Consider the following 19,132-nt stretch of genomic DNA (forward strand, 5'->3'; position numbering starts at 1 on the left):
TTCTAGCCCAGCTCTGCCACCTCCTAACCCAGGATCTTCTAAGGGCTTAACTTACCTGCCTGAAGCTGTTTCCTCTCCTAGAAGATGGAGGTGATAATAATCATATTTACTTTCTAGTGTTGTGGTGAGGACCAAATGGTATCATTAGCAGGGGCTCGTGAACCGGCTCTCTGAAGAAAAGCATCTCTGATGTATAGCACGTGCCAATTTCCATGGTGTAAATATTTCCCCACCATGGCATTTTTCAAGCTACCAGTATGAAATCATACAGCTTGCAAAACTTCAGAAGCTTTAATACCTGGCTTTCATGAGCTGCTGTAACACACCACCGGCTATAAGAAGGCAGGTAGCATGCCTGGCACAGGATGGGGCACAGTGGGTGCTGAGGACGCATGAGCCTGCTGCCCCTGTTGTCCGTCTGGCCCCTGCTCCCAACTGTATCTCCCTCCTGGTTTGCTGGACACGAAGCCAGACTCTGAATGTAAAGTGGATGACATCTGTCACTACTTACCAACAAGACTTGGAATAAATGATGGGCTCGTGCCCAAATTCCAGTTTCTTTATCTCTAAAGTGAAGAGTGGAGAGGAGAATCTGAACTCCAGCTTCATAATCCTGGGTGGTTGGAAGCGCTTCCAAAAATCTGAGGGCCTTGGCCTATGGAGGCATGAGTCTAGACGGTTCTGGAGGGAGGCAGAGACTACACATTTGTGCCTGGTGGGGTGTGTGAGAGAGAGAGACGGCTTGGGGCTGCAGGATTGTATTCAAAGCACCCGCCATCTCCTGGGGCCTCTGTTCAGAGAAACAGGGAAGGAGGGCGTGACTCTCCACCTTGGCCTTTCTCCTCACCAGCTCCGGAATGACTATATGCAACGCTACGCCAGCAAGGTCAGCGAGGGCATGGCCCTGCAGCTAGGCTGTCTGGAGCTCAGGTATGTGGCCTCAAGGACCCTAGGGACTGGAGTTCTGGGCCAGCTCCGTCTGCCTCCAGGGTGGGAAACAAGAGTGGGTACATGGGGGGCGGTGACAAATGGTGGCTGACAGAGGGTAAGGTGCTCGCCGTCTGGTCCTTAGAATAGAAGGGACAGCCCCATCTCGGGCCAGTGTCCCTCGCTTCCTTTGGCTGCCGCTGCTTTTCCCTCCAGGCTGCCTACTTCTTCCATCTATCTGCCATTCGAGTGATCCAGTAAATGTGTCTTTGAGCACTAGGCAAGGTCCTGGGAGATGTTTGAAGGTCGGGTTTCCAGCTGTGTCGTTCATTGCTATGTCCTCAGCTGCAGTAGGCACCGAGAAATCTGTATAGAATTAGTAAGTCATGCAGAGATGCCCTCAAACTTCCGGGTCTGGTCTGGGAGGTGACAGGTGTTAATATAAGGCAGAATGAAACAGGTGCCAAACATACACACATACGGAAGCCCTTAATCCTGCCTCAGGGATCAGGAAGAGGGGATCTGAACTTTCGAGGAAGGAGGATACATCCCATCCAGAGAAAATGGGGGGAATTGGGGGTGGGAGAGAGTACATTCTCAGTCCAGCGTTCGGTAGAAAGAAGAGAACAGCCTAGAAGGTAGTGGGAGATGAGCAGAGGAGGTCAGTCAGACCTGATTATGGAAGACTTTGAGTGACAGACTAAGAAATAGGCTTTATTCTAGGCTGTGGAAGCATTCGGGGCAGAGGAGGGTGAGTGGTTAAAGCTGTGCCTAGGACTCTCTTGACCAGAGCAGACCATTCAGTTTCACCATCGGTCATATCCATCCGTTCTTTCATCTGTAAAATGGGAATGATGATAATAGTAGTAACCCTATAGGATTGTTATAAGGAATTAATGAGTTAATGTATTTAAAGTACTTACAACGATAGGGACAGAATAGTCAGTAATTATTTATTGTTTGTATGACTTTTTTCTCTTCACCCTTATTTATTATTTATTTTTAATAGACCTTTTTTTAAGAACAGTTTTAAATTCGAAGCAAAGTTGAGAGGAAGGTGTAGAACTTGCGTGCCCACACACACACATGGTCTCCCCACTATCAGCATCCCCTACCAGCGTGGGACATTTGTAATCGATGAACCTACATCGACACATGATTATTACCCAAAGTCCATAGTTTACATTGGGGTTCATTCTTGATCTTGTGCATTCTGTGGATTTTGGTAAGGGTATGTTGTCCTTTATCCCCCCCCAACCCCCAACCATTACAGTGTCATGTGGAATAGCTTCACTGCTCTAAAATCCTCTGGGCCCCACCTATTCATCCCTCCCTCTCCCAACTCCTGGCAACCACTCACATTTTTACTATCGCCATAATTTGCCTTTTTCAGAACGTCATAGAGTTGGAATCATACCTAATTAATTTTTTATTGGTTTCTTAGAAGTGCTCTGTAAATGCCAAATATTTTATCTATATGACCCCTCTAAGTTAAAATGTGAAATTCATGGGCCACATGCTACCTTCCCAGTGTGAGGAACCAAGTAGCCCCCCTTCACCTGAGACACCCAGGACCACTGCCCACTCCCAGCAGAGTCCCAGAACAGTCTGACCTAAATACTCAGAGTGAATGTGTACCCCAAGAGTAGTTGAGTAGGAACTGGTAATAAGTAAAGATTGGAGAAAGAGCATTCAGCTTGCTTCAGAAGGCATTTTATCTCATAGTTAATTTATAAATGTTGGTAATGAGTTAATATTTCTGTTGCTTTTTAGAAGAAAAACACAGCCAACTGGATTTTGCATAAATGCTTCTTTACCTTCTGCTGTTTTTACCTAGGCATCAGTCATGGGCCTATGCCTGCCCATGCCCTGCTTTCCACCTAGTGTTAGCTGGTCAGAATGGCAAACCTGGTCTTCACAGAGCCAGTCAGACCCCCTCTACACTCAGAGCATGCCTGTGAAGTGTCCATCACAAGCAGTATGGTGGCCATAGATTCTTCCCACTGAGCCGGCTCCAGGGTCTTAGCATCTTGAAGGCTCCCCTTCCTCATGCCCACCCCACCTCCCCTACCCTATATAGATCTGCTGTACTCATGCTTCGCTCTACCAGGCCCTGATTGGCTCTGTGCACTAGATTGTGAAATCCTATCAAATCCTAGAAGTTGGCATTGGCATCTCATTGCCTGGCACAGACTGAGAGTGCAGTATGTACTTGAATGAATGGATAACCCTGAAAGATCTAAAACCCTCTTCTCTGATGGGCATTTGCCAACATTTATTCTGTTAGAATTAAGTAAGTGCGTACAGCAAGCCAATTTGTTTAGTTACCTAGGAGTACATTTTGCAGCTCCCTCGAGCCAGCGGGAATGGCTGGAGGTCATGTTGTCTATAACCAACACTCCACAGGCATGCTCTGAGGTTTTCTGTGAACCTGGGGGGCAAATGGGTAACACTGGCTCAGAAAACTTTCTAAAGCTGCCGTGATGGGCCGTGTGGAAATTTGGGATCTTAACCGTAAACATTTTCAGGTAGAAGTAGGAGGAGAATGACCGTCCATCCAGGGGAGAACCCTGGATAGGCTCCTCATGTCCTACAAGTGAATATCATCCCTACTGACCTGTTGTTTGGTTTCCAGAGTTTGGGCCTGCTTTAATCAGCTGGCCTGCTCCTTCGGGATCTGCTATCCCATTCTGTCAGACACCCAATAGAGAAAAGTGGGTCAAGGAAGAACATTCTTCCCAGATCCCTGAGCTCTCTCCTTGGATCAAGCTCTCAGGGTTTCTCCATCTCAGCAATAGGGACATTTGGGGCTGGATAATTCTTTGGTTGGGGGGTCATCCTGTGAATTGTAGAAGATTTAACAGCATCCCTGGCCTCTACACACTAGATGCTGGTGGGACCACCCTCCTCCTAACCAGATGTGACAACCAAAGATTTCCAGACATTGCCAAATGTTTCCAGGCTGGAGAGGGAGGTGTAAAATTGCCCCTGGTTGAGAACCACTGAATTGGGCCATTAGAGGGCCATATACTCGAGCCACTCAATGCTAGGCCTTCCAACGATCATTATTGGCTGCCTTGGGTCATTTGTTTTTAGAGGTCACAGATAGAATCACCATCTTCCTCCTCTGCCCCAAAACTGGGCAGTCCTAGAGCTGGGCCTCCCAAAGCACAGGGATATATATATATGTATATATATAATTTTTTTTTTACTCTCGTAATGTTCTCCTTTCCTTTGGTTACTACATTTGGAAGAGGAAAGGGAGCTTCTAGACCAATGTGTGGCATTAGGTGACCCCAGTCTAATGGCCTTGTTCTCCAACCATGAACCTGTCCATGACTTCTCTCTCTCTCCAGGCGGTTCTTCAAAGACATGCCCCACAATGCACTTGACAAAAAGTCCAACTTCGAGCTCCTGGAGTAAGTTTTGACACTGGCCCTCGCCTCTCCTGCCTTCCTTCCTTGCTGCCCTGCTTTTCCTATTCACTCCCTACCTTGTTCATCTCCAGACCAGAGAGCCAGGCAGGACCCATCCCCCGGTCCTCAAGCCATCTTGCCTCTTCCTGACTGGCCTGAAGTCCTGGATTGGGGGTGAGGGAGAGTCAAATGTCACTTCCCCCCTCTTCTTTCAGGAAGGAAGTGGGGCTGGACCTGTTTTTCCCAAAGCAGATGCAGGAGAACTTAAAGGTGAGGAAACCACTGGGCAAGGGGCTCAGAGAGACCCCCTTTGTGTTGGCCTCCAGGACTGGAGCTAATGGCATTGGGCTGGGGGTACTCGGGAAAGCCAGGGTATCTGTGGGCATAGGACCACTAAAAGCATCTAGTGAGCCCTTTCTGTGGCTGGCAATTAGGCTCCATTTCCACATCAGAGGCCAATTAGCTTTGTGGCCTGGGGATGCTACTTCCCATGCTTCCCTGCCAGGGCTATGGTGAGCCTCCCTTGAGACAGTAGGTATGTGGTTTAGGTAACAGCTCGCTGCTGCTCTCGTGGCAAAGGCCTGGGGACCATCCTCCAGCAGCAGAAAGGTTTTTGGTGAGATCAGGGAGGGAATCAGAGCTTGGAGGAGCAGGGCCCGCTCATCACTGACCATGCCCCCCCACCCCAGCCCAAGCAGTTCCGGAAGATGATCCAGCAGACATTCCAGCAGTACGCCTCACTCAAGGAGGAGGAGTGTGTCATGAAGTTCTTCAACACCCTCGCGGGCTTTGCCAACATCGACCAGGAGACCTATCGCTGTGAACTCATTGTAATGCCACGTCCTTTTTACTCTCTCCCTGACCTGAATTCCAGGCCTCTCGGGGAACAGACCCATGAGGCCAACATGGGGGGCCAAGTAGGGGTGTGCTTGGTTGTAGCAGCCCACATAAGCCAAGATCCTTGGGCAGCTGGGCCTCACCAACATACTGTCAAATGCAGCCAATGGTAACCCACTTGCCTGAGGAAGGGAACTGAAATCTTGGCTACAGATTCTGGAGGTCGGCAGAGTAGCAGGGTGTTGGGAGGAGAGTAATCTGTCTGGCAGGGTTTGAAGATTGAAGGAGCTGGAGGGCTCAGGAGACAGTGGCCTGTATCTAACTTAGTGAGCTTTTTTTCAAATTTCTGAAATAGGAGGGAGACAGAACTGAAGCAACAGTCCTCTCTTTCCTTTTATTCCAGCAAGGATGGAACATTACTGTGGACCTAGTCATCGGCCCTAAGGGCATCCGCCAGCTGACAAGTCAAGATGCAAAGGTAGAGAGAAAGAAGGGCAGGCTGCACCCAGCCCCAGGCTAAGCGTCTTCCCCTCTCTGCTGCCTCCCACCTTGTCGTGCTTTTCAGTTGTTCCTTCCCCTTGCTGAGATCAGAGAGGCCCTTGATATGAATAGCCATAGAGAGAGTGTTTGGAGCATGGGGCAGATGGCTCTTTACTTCCCTGTGCTATCCCCTACACAGAGGCTGGGGGGCAGGGGTGGTTTGGGGGGAAGAGAACACAGAAGGGCACCATCACTGCTCTTCTGGCTTAGATAAAACAGTTGCTCTGGCAATGGCAACATGGGACAATCGTTCCCCTGGAAGTCAAAAGACCTGGGGGGGGGGTCCCAGTCCTGGCTCTATCACCAATGTGGCATATGACTTGGGGCCAGTCCTGGCTCTCTAGACCCATCTTCTCTTCTGCAAAGTGAGGAGCTTAGACCAGATGATCCTTTCAGTCTTCATTGTCTTTGATTCTCTCTTCATCCCACGGGGAGGCTCTCAGTGCTTCCTTACAACCCCTCCCCCTGGACTGACCAATCTTCATGGCCTGACCCCAGGAGTGGGATGGTCTGAAGGGTCCCTCCTTTCTTACAGCCCACCTTCCTGGCCGAATTCAAGCAGATCAAGTCCATCAGGTGCCTCCCCCTGGAGGAGGGCCAGGCAGTACTGCAGTTGGGCATTGAAGGCGCCCCCCAGGTGAGCATCTCTGGGCCCCTGGCAGCTCTGAAACAAGGGCATGCAACCGCAGGGCAAGATTCCTTGCGTAGGTCAGCCTGGCTTCTGGGATCTTGCTAAGAAAACTGCACCTATTTCTCAGACAAGGTACCAGGTTGACAATAAAATTATAAGGGAAATGTATCAGGAAGCAAAGCTGTTTAAAAATGTCAAGAAATAAGTTGGGGAAGTTTTTAGAGTGGGTGAAGTGACCAGAAATCAAGGTACATATGAGAGGTCTAACTTTGAACAAGTGAATGATGACTCAGTAACAGGACCTCCGAGGACCTGGGCTTTTTGTGGGTGGAAGAATCAGAGAGAACTCAGACTGCAAACTGATTGTCTATCTCCCATTTCATCTGTCTGTGCCTACCCACTCCTTCTTCTCCTAGTTTCTGCTCTTACCTGTGGAGCACCTCCTAGGTACAAGGCATTGTGCTATGCACTCAGAGACCAAAATAAGTCCTAGCTGAAACTGGCCTTCCTAGGGTTTAGGGTCACCAGTGGGGAGGGATGATGAGTGCACCCCCTGGTGGCAGTGGGGAATGCAAGCCGAGCCCGGGACAGGTGCTGATGGATTCCAGGCAGGAGATGGGTGGTGTCGTCTGCTCCTTCCGAGTATGCAGTTTCTTCTCCAGTCCTGTGGGGCAGACTCTAGCCAAGGCTTTTGGGTCTCATCCTTGGCTGGTCTCTTCTCTGCAGTCCTTGTCCATCAAAACCTCCTCTCTGGCAGAGGCCGAGAACATGGCTGACCTGGTGGACGGTTACTGCCGGCTGCAGGGGGAGCACAAAGGCTCTCTCATCATTCATCCCAAAAAAGGTGAGTTTCCATTTAAAGGCAAACTGGCCCAATGAGCAGATGTGGCACAAGCCCCCAGAGGCAGAGCAGGAGAAGCGAAACCATTGACCAAGATGTGAATGAAGAGGCTCTGGAAGTGGGACGAGGTGCTTGCCGAGTCCTTGCATCACAAGGATGCTCCTTGTGGACCCATCCTGGGTCCTTAGCTGCAGGCCCTGGCCAAAGGCAGTTTGGGGGCTGGCTTCTGGAGCGGAGGTGTTTGTAGCCCCAGGAAGAGCAAAGTTAGTGTTAGAACATGACTGGCCCCTCCTGTGAACATATGTCTATTTGGGGATGGGATCAGGAAGCAGGGGTCCGGGTTGGAACATGTGGGTGGTGGCAGAAAGAAACTCGAGAATTTCTTCTACTAAGAGGACTCTAATTCAGGCCAGCTTCCACTCCGACTTTCAGAGGATTCGGAATGGTGGGAAGGGGTCCCCCGTGTGTCGGTTCATAGGAGAAGTGAGGTCAGCCATCCATCCAGGACCCTGTGTCCCTGGCTCCAGCTCCCCCTTCCTGCCCTCTCCCTAGATGGTGAGAAGCGGAACAGCCTGCCCCAGATCCCCATGCTGTGAGTACAACGGGAAGACAGGGAACAAGGTCTGCACTCAGCCTGTGTCTTCCTGGGAGGAGGCAGAACAAATAGGGTCTCTGGTTTCCAGGCCCCAGGGGAGAACACGGGAACCCCGGCATTTCGCAAGTGGCAATTTCTCACCAGTAAATTTCACCCCATCAGTCCCTGCAAGGGTAGCCCTGTGTCCTAATGCCGTCTGGCCTCATCGTATGGAGAATGGCGCGTCCCCTCTTTCCTGCCCCCTGGCAGCGGGGGCCGTGTTCCCGGGCTGGTGTCACCAGAACAGGGTGCTCCTCCGCCGAGCAGGCGGGGGGACAGGGGCAGCTGACCTCCAGGAGGGGCGGCCGGGAGAGGGTGGGCCGGGGCCGTGTTGTCGGGCTCTGAGTTCCCCGGGCTCCTGCCCTTTCTTCTCCTCCTACAGCAGCCTGGAGGCACAGCAGCCCCACCTCTCAGACAGCGGCGGCCTAGGTGAGTCTGCCCATCTGCAGTCCTCTACCTGTGTCCAGAGCCTCTCTTCTGCCTGCTCTTGTGTATTGCCACGGATTCCCTCAAAGTTGCAGAAAAGCGCACTTCCCCTATGACTTCTCAGTGACAGCTTAAAGCGTCATTAATCCTAAGAGCTAACATGTATTCACCGGTTAATACAGGGCACCATGTTTGTCTGAGCTCAGGCCGCCATGACAAACACCACAGCCGGGGGGCGCCATACTCCTGACCTCCCCTAAGCCTAATCACCAGCCCCCAAAGGCCCCGCCTCCAGATACCTCACACTAGGGGGTCGGGATCTCAACATATGAATTTGGGGGAGAGACATTCAGTCCCCAGCAGTGTTAAATCCATCATAGGTATTCTTTTATTTGATCTTTAAGATATTCCCTGGAAACATTCATTTCACAGAAAGAAAAACTGAGATTGAGGGAGACCAACTTGCCCTAAATAATGCAACCAGGCAGTAGTGAGCAGGGATTCAAGTCAAGGTGCCCTAGGCTCTGTGGCCACGCCAAAACGTGGGACGGGAGCCCCAGTTCTTGCCTGGCTCCCCTTCCCTCCACCACTCCCCTCCCTGGGATGTCAGCCTTGGTTTTGCTGGCCTGCATGTGGGAGCCCCATGCCCGGTTCCTGGTGGTGCCCGCTGAGAGCATCTTACCCATAGGATGTTCTCTTTCTGTCATTCCAGAATCAGACATCTATGCTGAGATTCCCGATGAGACCCTGCGAAGGCCCAGAGGTAGATCTCTGGCCCCACCACAATGGCCACAGCCAGGGCCCTATGAAGTAACATTGTGGGGACACCTGTGACACCCCAAGGGGATTTTATTTCCTTCCTTCGTCCTCTCCCATGTGTGCCTCAGACAGGGACAAACCGAAGTGAAATACCTTTGATTTGAAAGCTGAGATCATTCTTTTGTCCCCACACTATTGACCTTGTGTGTGCCTGTGATGTGTGTGGGGATCCTAAGAGTGTGGATATGAGACCTGGCCTTCAGAGGGAACAGGGTGGTGGTTTTTCTCCAAGTCTGAGATGATGGAACCTTCTAGAACCCCTTTTCCAGGCCAACTCCTGCATCTTACCTGAGATGTTGTTAAGGGGTTTGGTGATGCCTGGGCAGGAGGGGAGCAGAGCCTGGCATTGGGTCCTACAAATACTCAGATTCCCAGGGGCACCCGTGGATAGTGAGACTCTCTGCTCTTTCCACCTGCCCAGGTCCGCAGTATGGCGTCACACGGGAAGCTGTGGTCCTGAATCGGATTCTTGGTGAAGGCTTTTTTGGGGAGGTCTATGAAGGTGTCTACACAAATCACGTGAGTTCCAGACTCTTCACGGACACTCCTCTCCCACTTTTCCATAGAATGAAAGGGGAGTTCATATATTCTGGGGTTGGAGTAGCCACCATGATATGTGGCTCTTCATCCACTTGGCATTTGCAGTATTTATGAAATACCCAGGGAGTGATGGAAGCAAGAGTCATTTCCCAGAAGGATAGCAAGCCCAGGGAGTAAAATGGAGGCAGGACCTGGGGAAGAGTTGGCTGAATCTTGATGGGCAAGAACATGGGGAAGTGTGAGAAAATGTAGCTCTGGGAAGAGGAAGAGCAGGATCTGAGGCAGGGGCTAGTTTTGAGGCCCCAGTGGGGTGGGACCCTGCAGAAAGGGTAGAGCCAAGGAAAAGAGGCAGCAAAAATGCAAAAGCCAACAATAAAAAGAGAGAAAGAGACTGGAACACTGTGTCGGATGGCTTTGCACATGCACTCCACACACACCCACGAACAATGGGCAGAGCACTGGCCCTGAGCCTCAGTGTCCTGATCTGGACGGCCAGAGGCTTTAGTCTCAAAGGTCCTTTCTAGTCCTGACATACCCTAATCAAGAAGCAATGAAGTCAGGGGGCGCCTGGGTGACACAGTCGGTTAAGTGTCCGACTCTTGGTTTCGGCTCAGGTCCTGATCTGAAGGTCGTGGGATCGAGCCCCATGTCGGGCTCCGCACTCAGCATGGAGTCTGCTTGAGATTCTCTCTCCCTCTCCCTCTGCCCCTCCTGCTCATACACTCTCTCTCTCTCTCTAAAATAAATAAATAAATCTTAAAAAAAAAAAGGCAGTTAAGTCAGGAGTCAGAGAGGAGTGGAGAAAGAGAGTGGGGGGAAGAAGGAGGAAAAGGAGGAAGGTGCCTGGCAGAGACCAGGAGGCCCAGATGTTGCCTGTCTTCCCTCAGCTGTCAGCCAAGCCTGTGGGATGACCATGGCGATGCCAGGGAGGGGACACTTTCTTTTGAGTCCTGGGCTGGCCCAAGGGGCTCTGAACAGACTTTCATTGCAGAAAGGGGAGAAAATCAATGTCGCCGTAAAGACCTGTAAGAAGGACTGCACTCTGGACAACAAGGAGAAGTTCCTGAGTGAAGCAGGTACATGTCCCCTGGGAAGTGACACAGCCCCCGTGAGTGAGAAAAGACCCCGTGAGATGACACGGACCTGGATGTCCGAGATGGGAGAGGGGCCTGGAATCAGGGATGGGGAGAGTGCGAACAGCGCAGGGATCTCCTTCGGGAGGAGGGGTTTCCCTCCCCGTTTCTCCCAGTTGGGACAGCCCAGCCTGTTTCCCCGTATTGGACCTTAGGGCCACTCTGGCCCATCCCTCTTGCCCCCAATTTCAGTGATCATGAAGAATCTCGACCATCCACATATCGTGAAGCTGATCGGTATCATTGAAGAGGAGCCCACCTGGATCATCATGGAATTGTATCCCTACGGTGAGGTGAGCTGGGGATGGCAGGAGTGGAACCCTGTTGAGCTGGGCCTCCGGTGGGATGCATTTAGAGCATGGACCCTTCACTCCCAGCTTCCTGCCCTCTGTATTCAGCCCAAACAACCCAGAGATCGTGTGTAGGGGATATTTCTGGAACATCTTGCCAACTTGGGTTTGCCGGGGAAGGGCTTGGTGGCTGCCCGCGGAGTCTGTGCCGGGGTCCTGATGGCATCTTCCCTCTTCCTACAGCTGGGCCACTACCTGGAGAGAAACAAGAACTCCTTGAAGGTGCTCACTCTCGTCCTGTACTCGCTGCAGATTTGCAAGGCCATGGCTTACCTGGAGAGCATCAACTGTGTCCATAGGTGGGGCTGGGGAGAAAGCTGGGCTCCTCGATCTGACCGTGGAGGGGTTGGGGTCATGCGGGGCTTTGGAGTCACACAGACAAGTATTGAGACCCCAGCATTAGTCCTGCCTCACATGACAAGTCGAGCACCTGCTAGGAACCCATTGCCTCATCTGAAAGGTGGAATCGTCATACGTGCCTCATGGCATTGTTATTAAGACTAAATCTAAAGTGCGGGGCATCTGATTGTAGCTCGGCTCCATCTAGCCAGTTTCCCGGTGGGGTCTAGGAAATTGCTCCCCCACTTGCACGGAGCTGGCTCACCCATTTGGTGGCATGCGGCCCAGGCAGGGGGATGGGACTGGGGCAGCACCAGGAAGATCCTGGGGTCTGGGCCCTTCCCAGCCTGAGCAGCTGCCCCCCCCCCCCCGCCCCGTCCTCAGCAGCCCAGCTGCCAAGTCCTCTCCTCCCTCTGGCTGGGGGGTGGGCCCCTTCTCCACCTGGCTTTGTTCCCAGTCCCTGAAAGGAGGTTCCAGCCACAAGGGATGTGATCCCCTGGAGGAGACAAAGGGGGTGCTCCCAGAATATTGGGGTGAGCAGATGAATTCTTCAATCCAACACCATGGACGTGGGATATGTGGTCTTGTGGGTGATACTATGCAAAGCAATGTGTGGGGATATAAACGTTCATTCATTCATTCCATTCACTCATTCAACACCTCTGGAACTTCTACCCTGTGTCTCCAAGTGCTGTCCTTGGCTCTGGGATAAAGTTGTAGTCAAAACAGACCCAAACTCCCTTTCCTTGTGGAGCTTACCTTCTAGGATGAGGGTGAAATTCGAGATGTAAATAAATAGATAAATAGTCATGAGGGGAAGGTGGTGGGATAACAGATCTGTTTCCCTTGTTTGTTTGGGTGAAGCTGTCCTGCTTTGAAGTCAGCTTTTCAGTAATAAAGACAAATGATAGGGAATGGAGCCTGCCTGTGAGAAGCAAGCAGATGACCCTGGGTTAGAAACGATGCCAGGAACATGAGGTACACTGAGTCAGTGGGTGCTCCCCAGAGAGGGATGAGAGCTCAGCTCTGGAGTTAGGCTGCCTGGGCTGACCCCTTTCCCCACCCGGGGAACCTACTGGGCAAGCTCCCTCGGCTCTCTGTGCCCCCCAGCCCCGTCTCCTCCTCTGTGCCGGGGCTGGTGGGGGGCGTCTGAGGGTCTGTCTGTCACAAGGCAGGGTATGTACAGAATTTGGGTGGTCCTGACCATCCTAGTGCTCCCTAGAGGGTATCTGGGAGCTGTTGCTCTTAACCACGACAAAAGCCTACAGTCCAATGGAGTTGCAGAAGCAGGGGAGAATAGTGACCAGGAAAGGTGCTGGGGCTCTCCCTTGAAGAATCAGCAGGGTGACAACATTCCTGGCAGAGGGGAGGATACAGCCTGCAGGGCAAGTGTGCGGAGCAAGTCCTGGGAACCTGAAGTTGGCTTCACACTGGAGCCACATGAGGAGGGGTGATGGGAGATAAAGCTCCCCAGGGAGGTAGAAGGAGGTGGCTGAGGGCCTCGTGTGTGGGGGGACCTGGACGGCCAGCCCAGCCTCTTGGGGCCCTAGCCGGCACTCTTCTCCTTTACCTCTCTGTCCATCTGTCTGTCAGAACAAAACATTCTGAACCTCCACATCTCTCTCCCAGGGACATCGCTGTCCGAAACATCCTGGTGGCCTCCACTGAGTGTGTGAAGCTGGGGGACTTTGGCCTTTCCCGGTACATTGAGGATGAGGAGTATTACAAAGGTGAGGGATATTCAGCCCCGGACTTGTCCCTGGAGGGGTCGCTGCAGCCCCACCCCACCCCAAAAAAAGAAAGAAAGAAGGAAAGGCTACAGTTGGTCAAGCCCAGGCCAAGGGTTTCTGGAGAATAGGCTGTAATTCTGGATAATTCTGGATCTTTCTTCACAAAATAACCCCTGTGAATCTCTTTGCCCACCCAAAGCCTCTGTGACCCGTCTCCCCATCAAGTGGATGTCCCCTGAGTCCATCAACTTCCGCCGCTTTACAACAGCCAGTGACGTCTGGATGTTTGGTGAGTGGAGTTTCAGAAGAGCATGGGAAAGGGTTCTGATTCTCCCCTCCATGACCAGGCTAACGGGGTACAGGAGGCAGAGAGGTCTGGCCCCCCATCCCTGGGTTGCAAGGGTTCTGTTTTGCTGTGGCCACTGAGAAGTCCCAGAAGTGGGGGGCCCGTGGTGGGTTGGGGATGATATGGGCTAAAGGCCTGCCTGGACACTATTGGTTAGTATTCCTGGAAAAGGCTCCTGAGGGGAGCATGCACTCCACCAACCAGTCCCAGGGACTGATGTGATCCCCTAGAGGGGATCAAACTCTGAAGTTTGTTCTGAGAAGGAGGTATAGGGAGAGAACAAGACCAGGTGATAGATGGACAGCCCCTGACAGAGCACACAGCCACGTAGATTATCCCTCTCAGTTCTCCACAGCCAGCCCAGTAAAAGCTCATTATTATTATTCCCATTTTCCAGATAAGGAAACTGAGGTTCAAGCAGGCCAGGGGCTTGTGTTGGCAGCAAGTGTTGGTGCTAGGCTTCAAACCCCAGCTTTCCGATAGAGTCTTCACTCCCTCTTAAGGGAAGGCACTGGTGGTCCCAACAATATGCCCTTTGGCCCCTCTTCCTTGTCCCACAAAATCTAATAGCTCCCTGTGGAAGGGCTCTAGGGAGGGGATCCTTGGTTCACTTGGAGATGCAGGTGATTGGTCCCTCAGTGGCCCACCACACTGGGCAAGCCCCCAGGGATGCTAGACGGGGAGGCTGGGGAACTCAGAAGGTCCCACAGTTTTTCCTGAGGAAGGTGGACTGGACTCTCCGGGTATGCGTCCTCCACAGTGCAGGTTCTGAGCCCTCTTTTCCTGCCTTCAGCTGTCTGCATGTGGGAGATCCTGAGCTTTGGCAAGCAGCCCTTCTTCTGGCTGGAGAACAAGGACGTCATCGGGGTGCTCGAGAAAGGGGACCGGCTGCCCAAGCCCGACCTCTGCCCACCTGTCCTCTACACCCTCATGACTCGCTGCTGGGACTACGACCCCAGTGAGCGGCCCCGCTTCACTGAGCTCGTGTGCAACCTCAGGTGACCATGGAGCAGGGGTGGGGGGCTACAGGTGCAGGGAGCCCAGATAGCAAGTCTCCTCTTCAACTGCCCTTAGGGGCTTAAAACGAACGTACTTCCCTAAACAAGATGCAGTTGGCATGACCACCTTAAGGATGAGAGAATTCAGGCTCAGAGCTGTGGCCATGATGGGTGGGGTTGGGACTTGCACCAGGACCTCCCCTCTGACCAACACGGAGCCATGTGTCCAAGCGGAAATGGCTGGTCCTCCCAGCAGAAGCACAGTGCCCTACATGTCACAGAGGCTCAGCAGCTCGGTCAGAGGACAGGGGATTGAAACCGAGTTCACTGTCAGATAGGAACTCACAGACAGTGAGCCTGCGTAAGCCTCACCATCTTGGTATCTGTCAACCCCAAGCACGAGATGTTGCTCCTAGCATGCATTCCAAAAATATTTTGCAGGTTTGAGCACAAAGTCTAAACCAGACTTTCATTGATGTGCCTAGGCTCTTTGCAGAGATTGCTCTTTACAGGAGGCCCAGCTCGGGCATGGGACCTGCATTCCCAGCAACACCCTTGAGCCTCTGTGCCTTTGATTGTTCCTCCCAGGTAGTGGGGAAGGGAGTGATTGATTTTTGACCATTAAGACAGCGACCCGGGGGTGGCCTCTCCTTTCTGATTAGAGCATTGGCAGCCTGAAGGTCTGATGTTTCATCCAAGAGCCATTATTCTCTCCTGGGGAAGGGTGCTGTCAGATCACATTTTAGATGGTCCCCTTGTTTCCTTGGTGGCTTGCGTGCCAACAGCTCCTCCTTGGGTGGTCTGACTTTTTTTTGGCCTCCTTTAGGGCAGGGATCAGCAAACTTTCTGTAACGGGCCGGACAGTAAATATTTGGGGCTTTGCAAGCCATATATGGTCTCTGTTAAAACGACTCAACTCTGCCGTAATAGCTCAAAAGCAGCCATAGAAAATACATAAAAAATCAATGTGGGTAGCTGGGTTTCAGGTAGATTCTTTGGGGGAACAGAAATTTGAATTTTATATAATGTTCACATGTCATGAAGCTGCTTCTTTTTATTTTCTTCAGTCATTAAAAATGTAAAAAATATACTTAGTTTGGAACTATATAAAAATAGGCGGAGGGCTAGATTTGGCCTGTGGGCAACAGTGTGCTGACCCCTGCGTTAGGGAATCTAGTGCTTAATTAATGTTAAAAACAACTGACCTTAAACACTGCAGTCAATGTGTTGGCATTTTTTAGAGAAAGAAAAGAGCCCCTGGAAACTGCTTTGCAGGGAGGTACCCCAACGGGCAAGCTGGGACTGTCCACACTGGGGCAGTGGGAATGACACTGAATTTGTTTGTGGGGCCAGGGGTTCCAACACGGTCTGCAAGGCGTCCAGCTTAAAAGACCTCTCTGTTCCTGTTTATCCCTTTGTTGACACCCCTGATTAATTCTAGTCTCATCGTTTGGTCCTTCATATGGGAAATTTGAGAAGCCAAAAGGTTCCAGGAAAAGTATTTGAAAAATGTAATTTGAAAGGACCAAAGCTCTGAGGTGATGAGGGTAAGAGGGAGATCTTAATTCATTCTGGGGGCTTAAGAACCCTGGGGAGTTGTGACAGGTGCTTCTCTGTGGGCTGAGAAGGATGCCCCATTAGAGGACCCAGGCCAGCCCCCACCATGGATGGAGTTAGGAGCAGCCTTTCTGTGGAACTGGAAAGATATCCAAAGACCCCAAGGAGCCCAGGATACCCCCCTCAAGCTACAGCCTGGCAGTCCTCCATTAGAGTTAAGAAAGGATTAGATGAGAATTTCCTGATCTTGTGGGCATAAGAAGGTCCCTTTTAATGTCAAATTCTGAAAATTCCTCCCTGTAACAATAGTTACATTTTCAGAATTTATTGATTGGCAAAATGTACTAAGCCATCTGATGAATTTTTTATATAATGTACAGTATAATTCATGTACACTTGAAAATATAATACAAATATTATATGTCTGGTAGCACATAATACTTGGTCTACAGACAGGGAATACATGTGAATTCAGGGACCCCCTGTGACCATTCCAGAGTCCTCTAGGGTCTGTGATTCCCAAGTTGGGAAACAGTGGATTGAGTAAGAAGGGCAAGAAGCATGCACATAGCTAACCCGGGAGTTGAATCCACAGCCATTTCTCATTAGTCTATGCCAGGAATGTGTTGGTGGGTGGTTTAATGAAAAATAGGAGATGCAGAGCACAGGCCTTGGTCATGAAGTTGGCTGGGATATTAGAAATCTACAGAGGGGGGTGGTAGCAGGCCCAGGAAGGCAAGATGCATGGCAAGGTGGGCGGAAGACACACTTACATTGCCCTGTAGGACTGGCTCTCCAAGGGCTTTTCCCACCATGGATCCATTCCTGTGATTCTCCCATCTTCACTGTTGGGGAAGCAGCCTCAGGGTCCATCTTCCAGCCTTCTCAGAGGGGTCTCCCCAGCCACTCTTCTGAGGAGACAGAAATGGGACCCAGAGGTCCTTCTTTGGGCCTCTCCAGGCTTCAGAGGAAGGACTGCAGAAAAGGGGCCCCAGGAGCATCTTTAACTTTGTTCCTCTTTCTTTATCTGACCGACTCCTTGGCAGTGACATTTATCAGATGGAGAAAGACATCGCTATAGAGCAGGAGAGGAATGCTCGCTACCGACCTCCCAAAATCTTGGAGCCCACAGCCTACCAGGAACCCCCACCCAAGGTAAACCAAGCCCTGGTCTCATGGGTCCTGTGAATCAAGCAGAGCTGGGTCTCCATCTAGCCCACTCCTGGCCTGACTCTGTAACTCCTCCCTCTTCCTCCAGCATAGGCAGGATGTGCTCCCGTGGTCCTCTTGGCCTTCAACCCAACTGTCCGCCAGCACTAAATTTAGCCCCCATCACATGGGTGCCCTGGCAGGTGTGATCTGAGGCCCCAAGAGAGCACACCCCTCACAGGGCAGCTAGGGCAGGGAATCACCCTGGACACTCTTCCCTTGAGAGGCTGGAGCACTTTTATTTCTGGTATTTTTTAGGGGCAAATTAGATGTCCCTGAGGGCATATGAAGGGGAGTGTCCCTGGGTCCCTTATGTCCAGCCTCCATGCCCACACTCATGACATCTCTGGACTCAGAATCCAGTGCCTTGCTACCATGCCATTATGTGGGTGGGTTTTGAGGGACCATATCCATATTAGTCAGCTCAGACTGCCATAACAAAATACCATAGACTGAGTGTGGAGGCTGGGAAGTCTAAGATCAAGGTGCTGGCAGATTCATTGTCTGGTGAGGACTCTCTTCTTTATTTACAGATGGCCACCTTCCCACTGTGTCTTAGCACAGCAGAGAGAGCAAGAGCTCTGGTGTCTCTTCTTATAAGGACACTAATCCCCTCATGAGGGCCCCAGACTCATGACCTCATCTAACCCGAATTATCTGGCAAAGGTCCTACCTCCATATGCCATCACACTAAGGGTTGGGGCTTCAACATATGAATCTGGGGGCGGGGGCGGCACAAATAGTCCATAACAAAGTCCTATCTGGTCCAAGGCCTTTTCTCACTGTCCCCCCTTGCCTGGCATGCCCTGATCCTTCCCTCAGGCAGGGCCCAGCTCAATTTTCATCTCCTCCATGAAGCCTCTGCACGTGCCTGAGCCCTTGGTAACTTGTTACCTCTAGAAGCATGTGGCTTTTGACAGCTGATTTGACAGGTGTTCCCATATCTAAAGAGGTTACACACCAAAGATCAGTAAACCCTTCAATTAGTGATACCCCCAGGAGGGCAGAGAGACTGGCTTCTTTGTACCTTCTCATCACTCAGCACATAATGGGTGCTCAGTAAGTGAATGCAAATGATTTTAATGATAATTTTGCCCCTCATCTCTCCTTTATTCTGAATAAGCCTGACCTGTGTCCAGCCCAGTATTCCCCTTGGTGAGCTATGCTCACTCAAGGAGAGAGGCATGGACTGACTCATCTCTGTGTTTTCTCTCCAGCCCAGCCGGCCCAAGTATAGACCCCCTCCACAAACCAACCTTCTGGCTCCCAAGCTGCAGTTCCAGGTAAACATGTAACCAGAGGGCTGGGAAATTTGGGGTCATTCCTCATCTCGGACCTTCCTGAAATTCCATTCTCGTGCCTTGGAGGACTAGCAATTATTACCTGCTTGGGTTATGGAGATGGCCTGCATTGACTCTTCTTTGGTACCCACAAGAGAATTTGCACTCAGAGTGCCCAGAGATCAAAAGAATCAAAATGCAATTCTACCAGACTCTCCTCAGCTAAGACTTGCCTTAAGCTCAGTCCATCTGTCCATAGTGTTTGTTGCTCTGTGTGCCTGCCTATAGCTACTTCTCTATTCCCAAGGCCTTCCTGGCCCCCTACCCAGAGCAGAGCTTTCTGAGAAGGAATTTCAAGCAGTTGGGAATAGTTGATGTTCCCAGAGGATGGAGTTGCTCCCTGGGGCTCCCCATGGAGACCTTAGGCAGAACCCAGGTGGCCAGAAGCTGAGAGCAAGGTTCCATTGGAGCTTTCCTCATGCCTCCATCATTACCAACCATGGGATCTTCCCAAGATGTCAGTCCCTGTCTGAGAATGTCTCTGTCTTGTGTCTCTGTCCTGCATCTCAGTCACAGGGA

General features: G+C 51.4%; 1 protein-coding gene across 3 annotated transcripts in view; it reads left to right on the plus strand.

Annotated features, from left to right (window-relative positions):
- Positions 1-19,132, plus strand: part of PTK2B (protein tyrosine kinase 2 beta) — a 135,249-nt gene that overhangs the window by 104,884 nt on the left and 11,233 nt on the right. For all 3 annotated transcript variants that reach the window (XM_035022603.1, XM_035022602.1, XM_035022604.1), the window contains 19 exons: positions 851-930; positions 4,284-4,346; positions 4,559-4,613; positions 5,033-5,173; positions 5,584-5,658; positions 6,256-6,357; positions 7,078-7,195; positions 7,745-7,784; positions 8,209-8,255; positions 8,965-9,015; positions 9,493-9,590; positions 10,603-10,687; positions 10,937-11,037; positions 11,278-11,393; positions 13,063-13,163; positions 13,363-13,452; positions 14,303-14,507; positions 17,111-17,219; positions 18,491-18,556. In XM_035022603.1, the coding sequence (XP_034878494.1) occupies positions 851-930; positions 4,284-4,346; positions 4,559-4,613; positions 5,033-5,173; positions 5,584-5,658; positions 6,256-6,357; positions 7,078-7,195; positions 7,745-7,784; positions 8,209-8,255; positions 8,965-9,015; positions 9,493-9,590; positions 10,603-10,687; positions 10,937-11,037; positions 11,278-11,393; positions 13,063-13,163; positions 13,363-13,452; positions 14,303-14,507; positions 17,111-17,219; positions 18,491-18,556 (1,743 nt within the window). The remainder of the gene's footprint in view (positions 1-850; positions 931-4,283; positions 4,347-4,558; positions 4,614-5,032; positions 5,174-5,583; positions 5,659-6,255; positions 6,358-7,077; positions 7,196-7,744; positions 7,785-8,208; positions 8,256-8,964; positions 9,016-9,492; positions 9,591-10,602; positions 10,688-10,936; positions 11,038-11,277; positions 11,394-13,062; positions 13,164-13,362; positions 13,453-14,302; positions 14,508-17,110; positions 17,220-18,490; positions 18,557-19,132) is intronic.

The sequence above is a fragment of the Mirounga leonina genome, unplaced genomic scaffold, assembly GCF_011800145.1.
Source record: "Mirounga leonina isolate KUSES-001 unplaced genomic scaffold, KU_Mleo_1.0 Mir_176, whole genome shotgun sequence".
NCBI lineage: Eukaryota > Metazoa > Chordata > Mammalia > Carnivora > Phocidae > Mirounga > Mirounga leonina.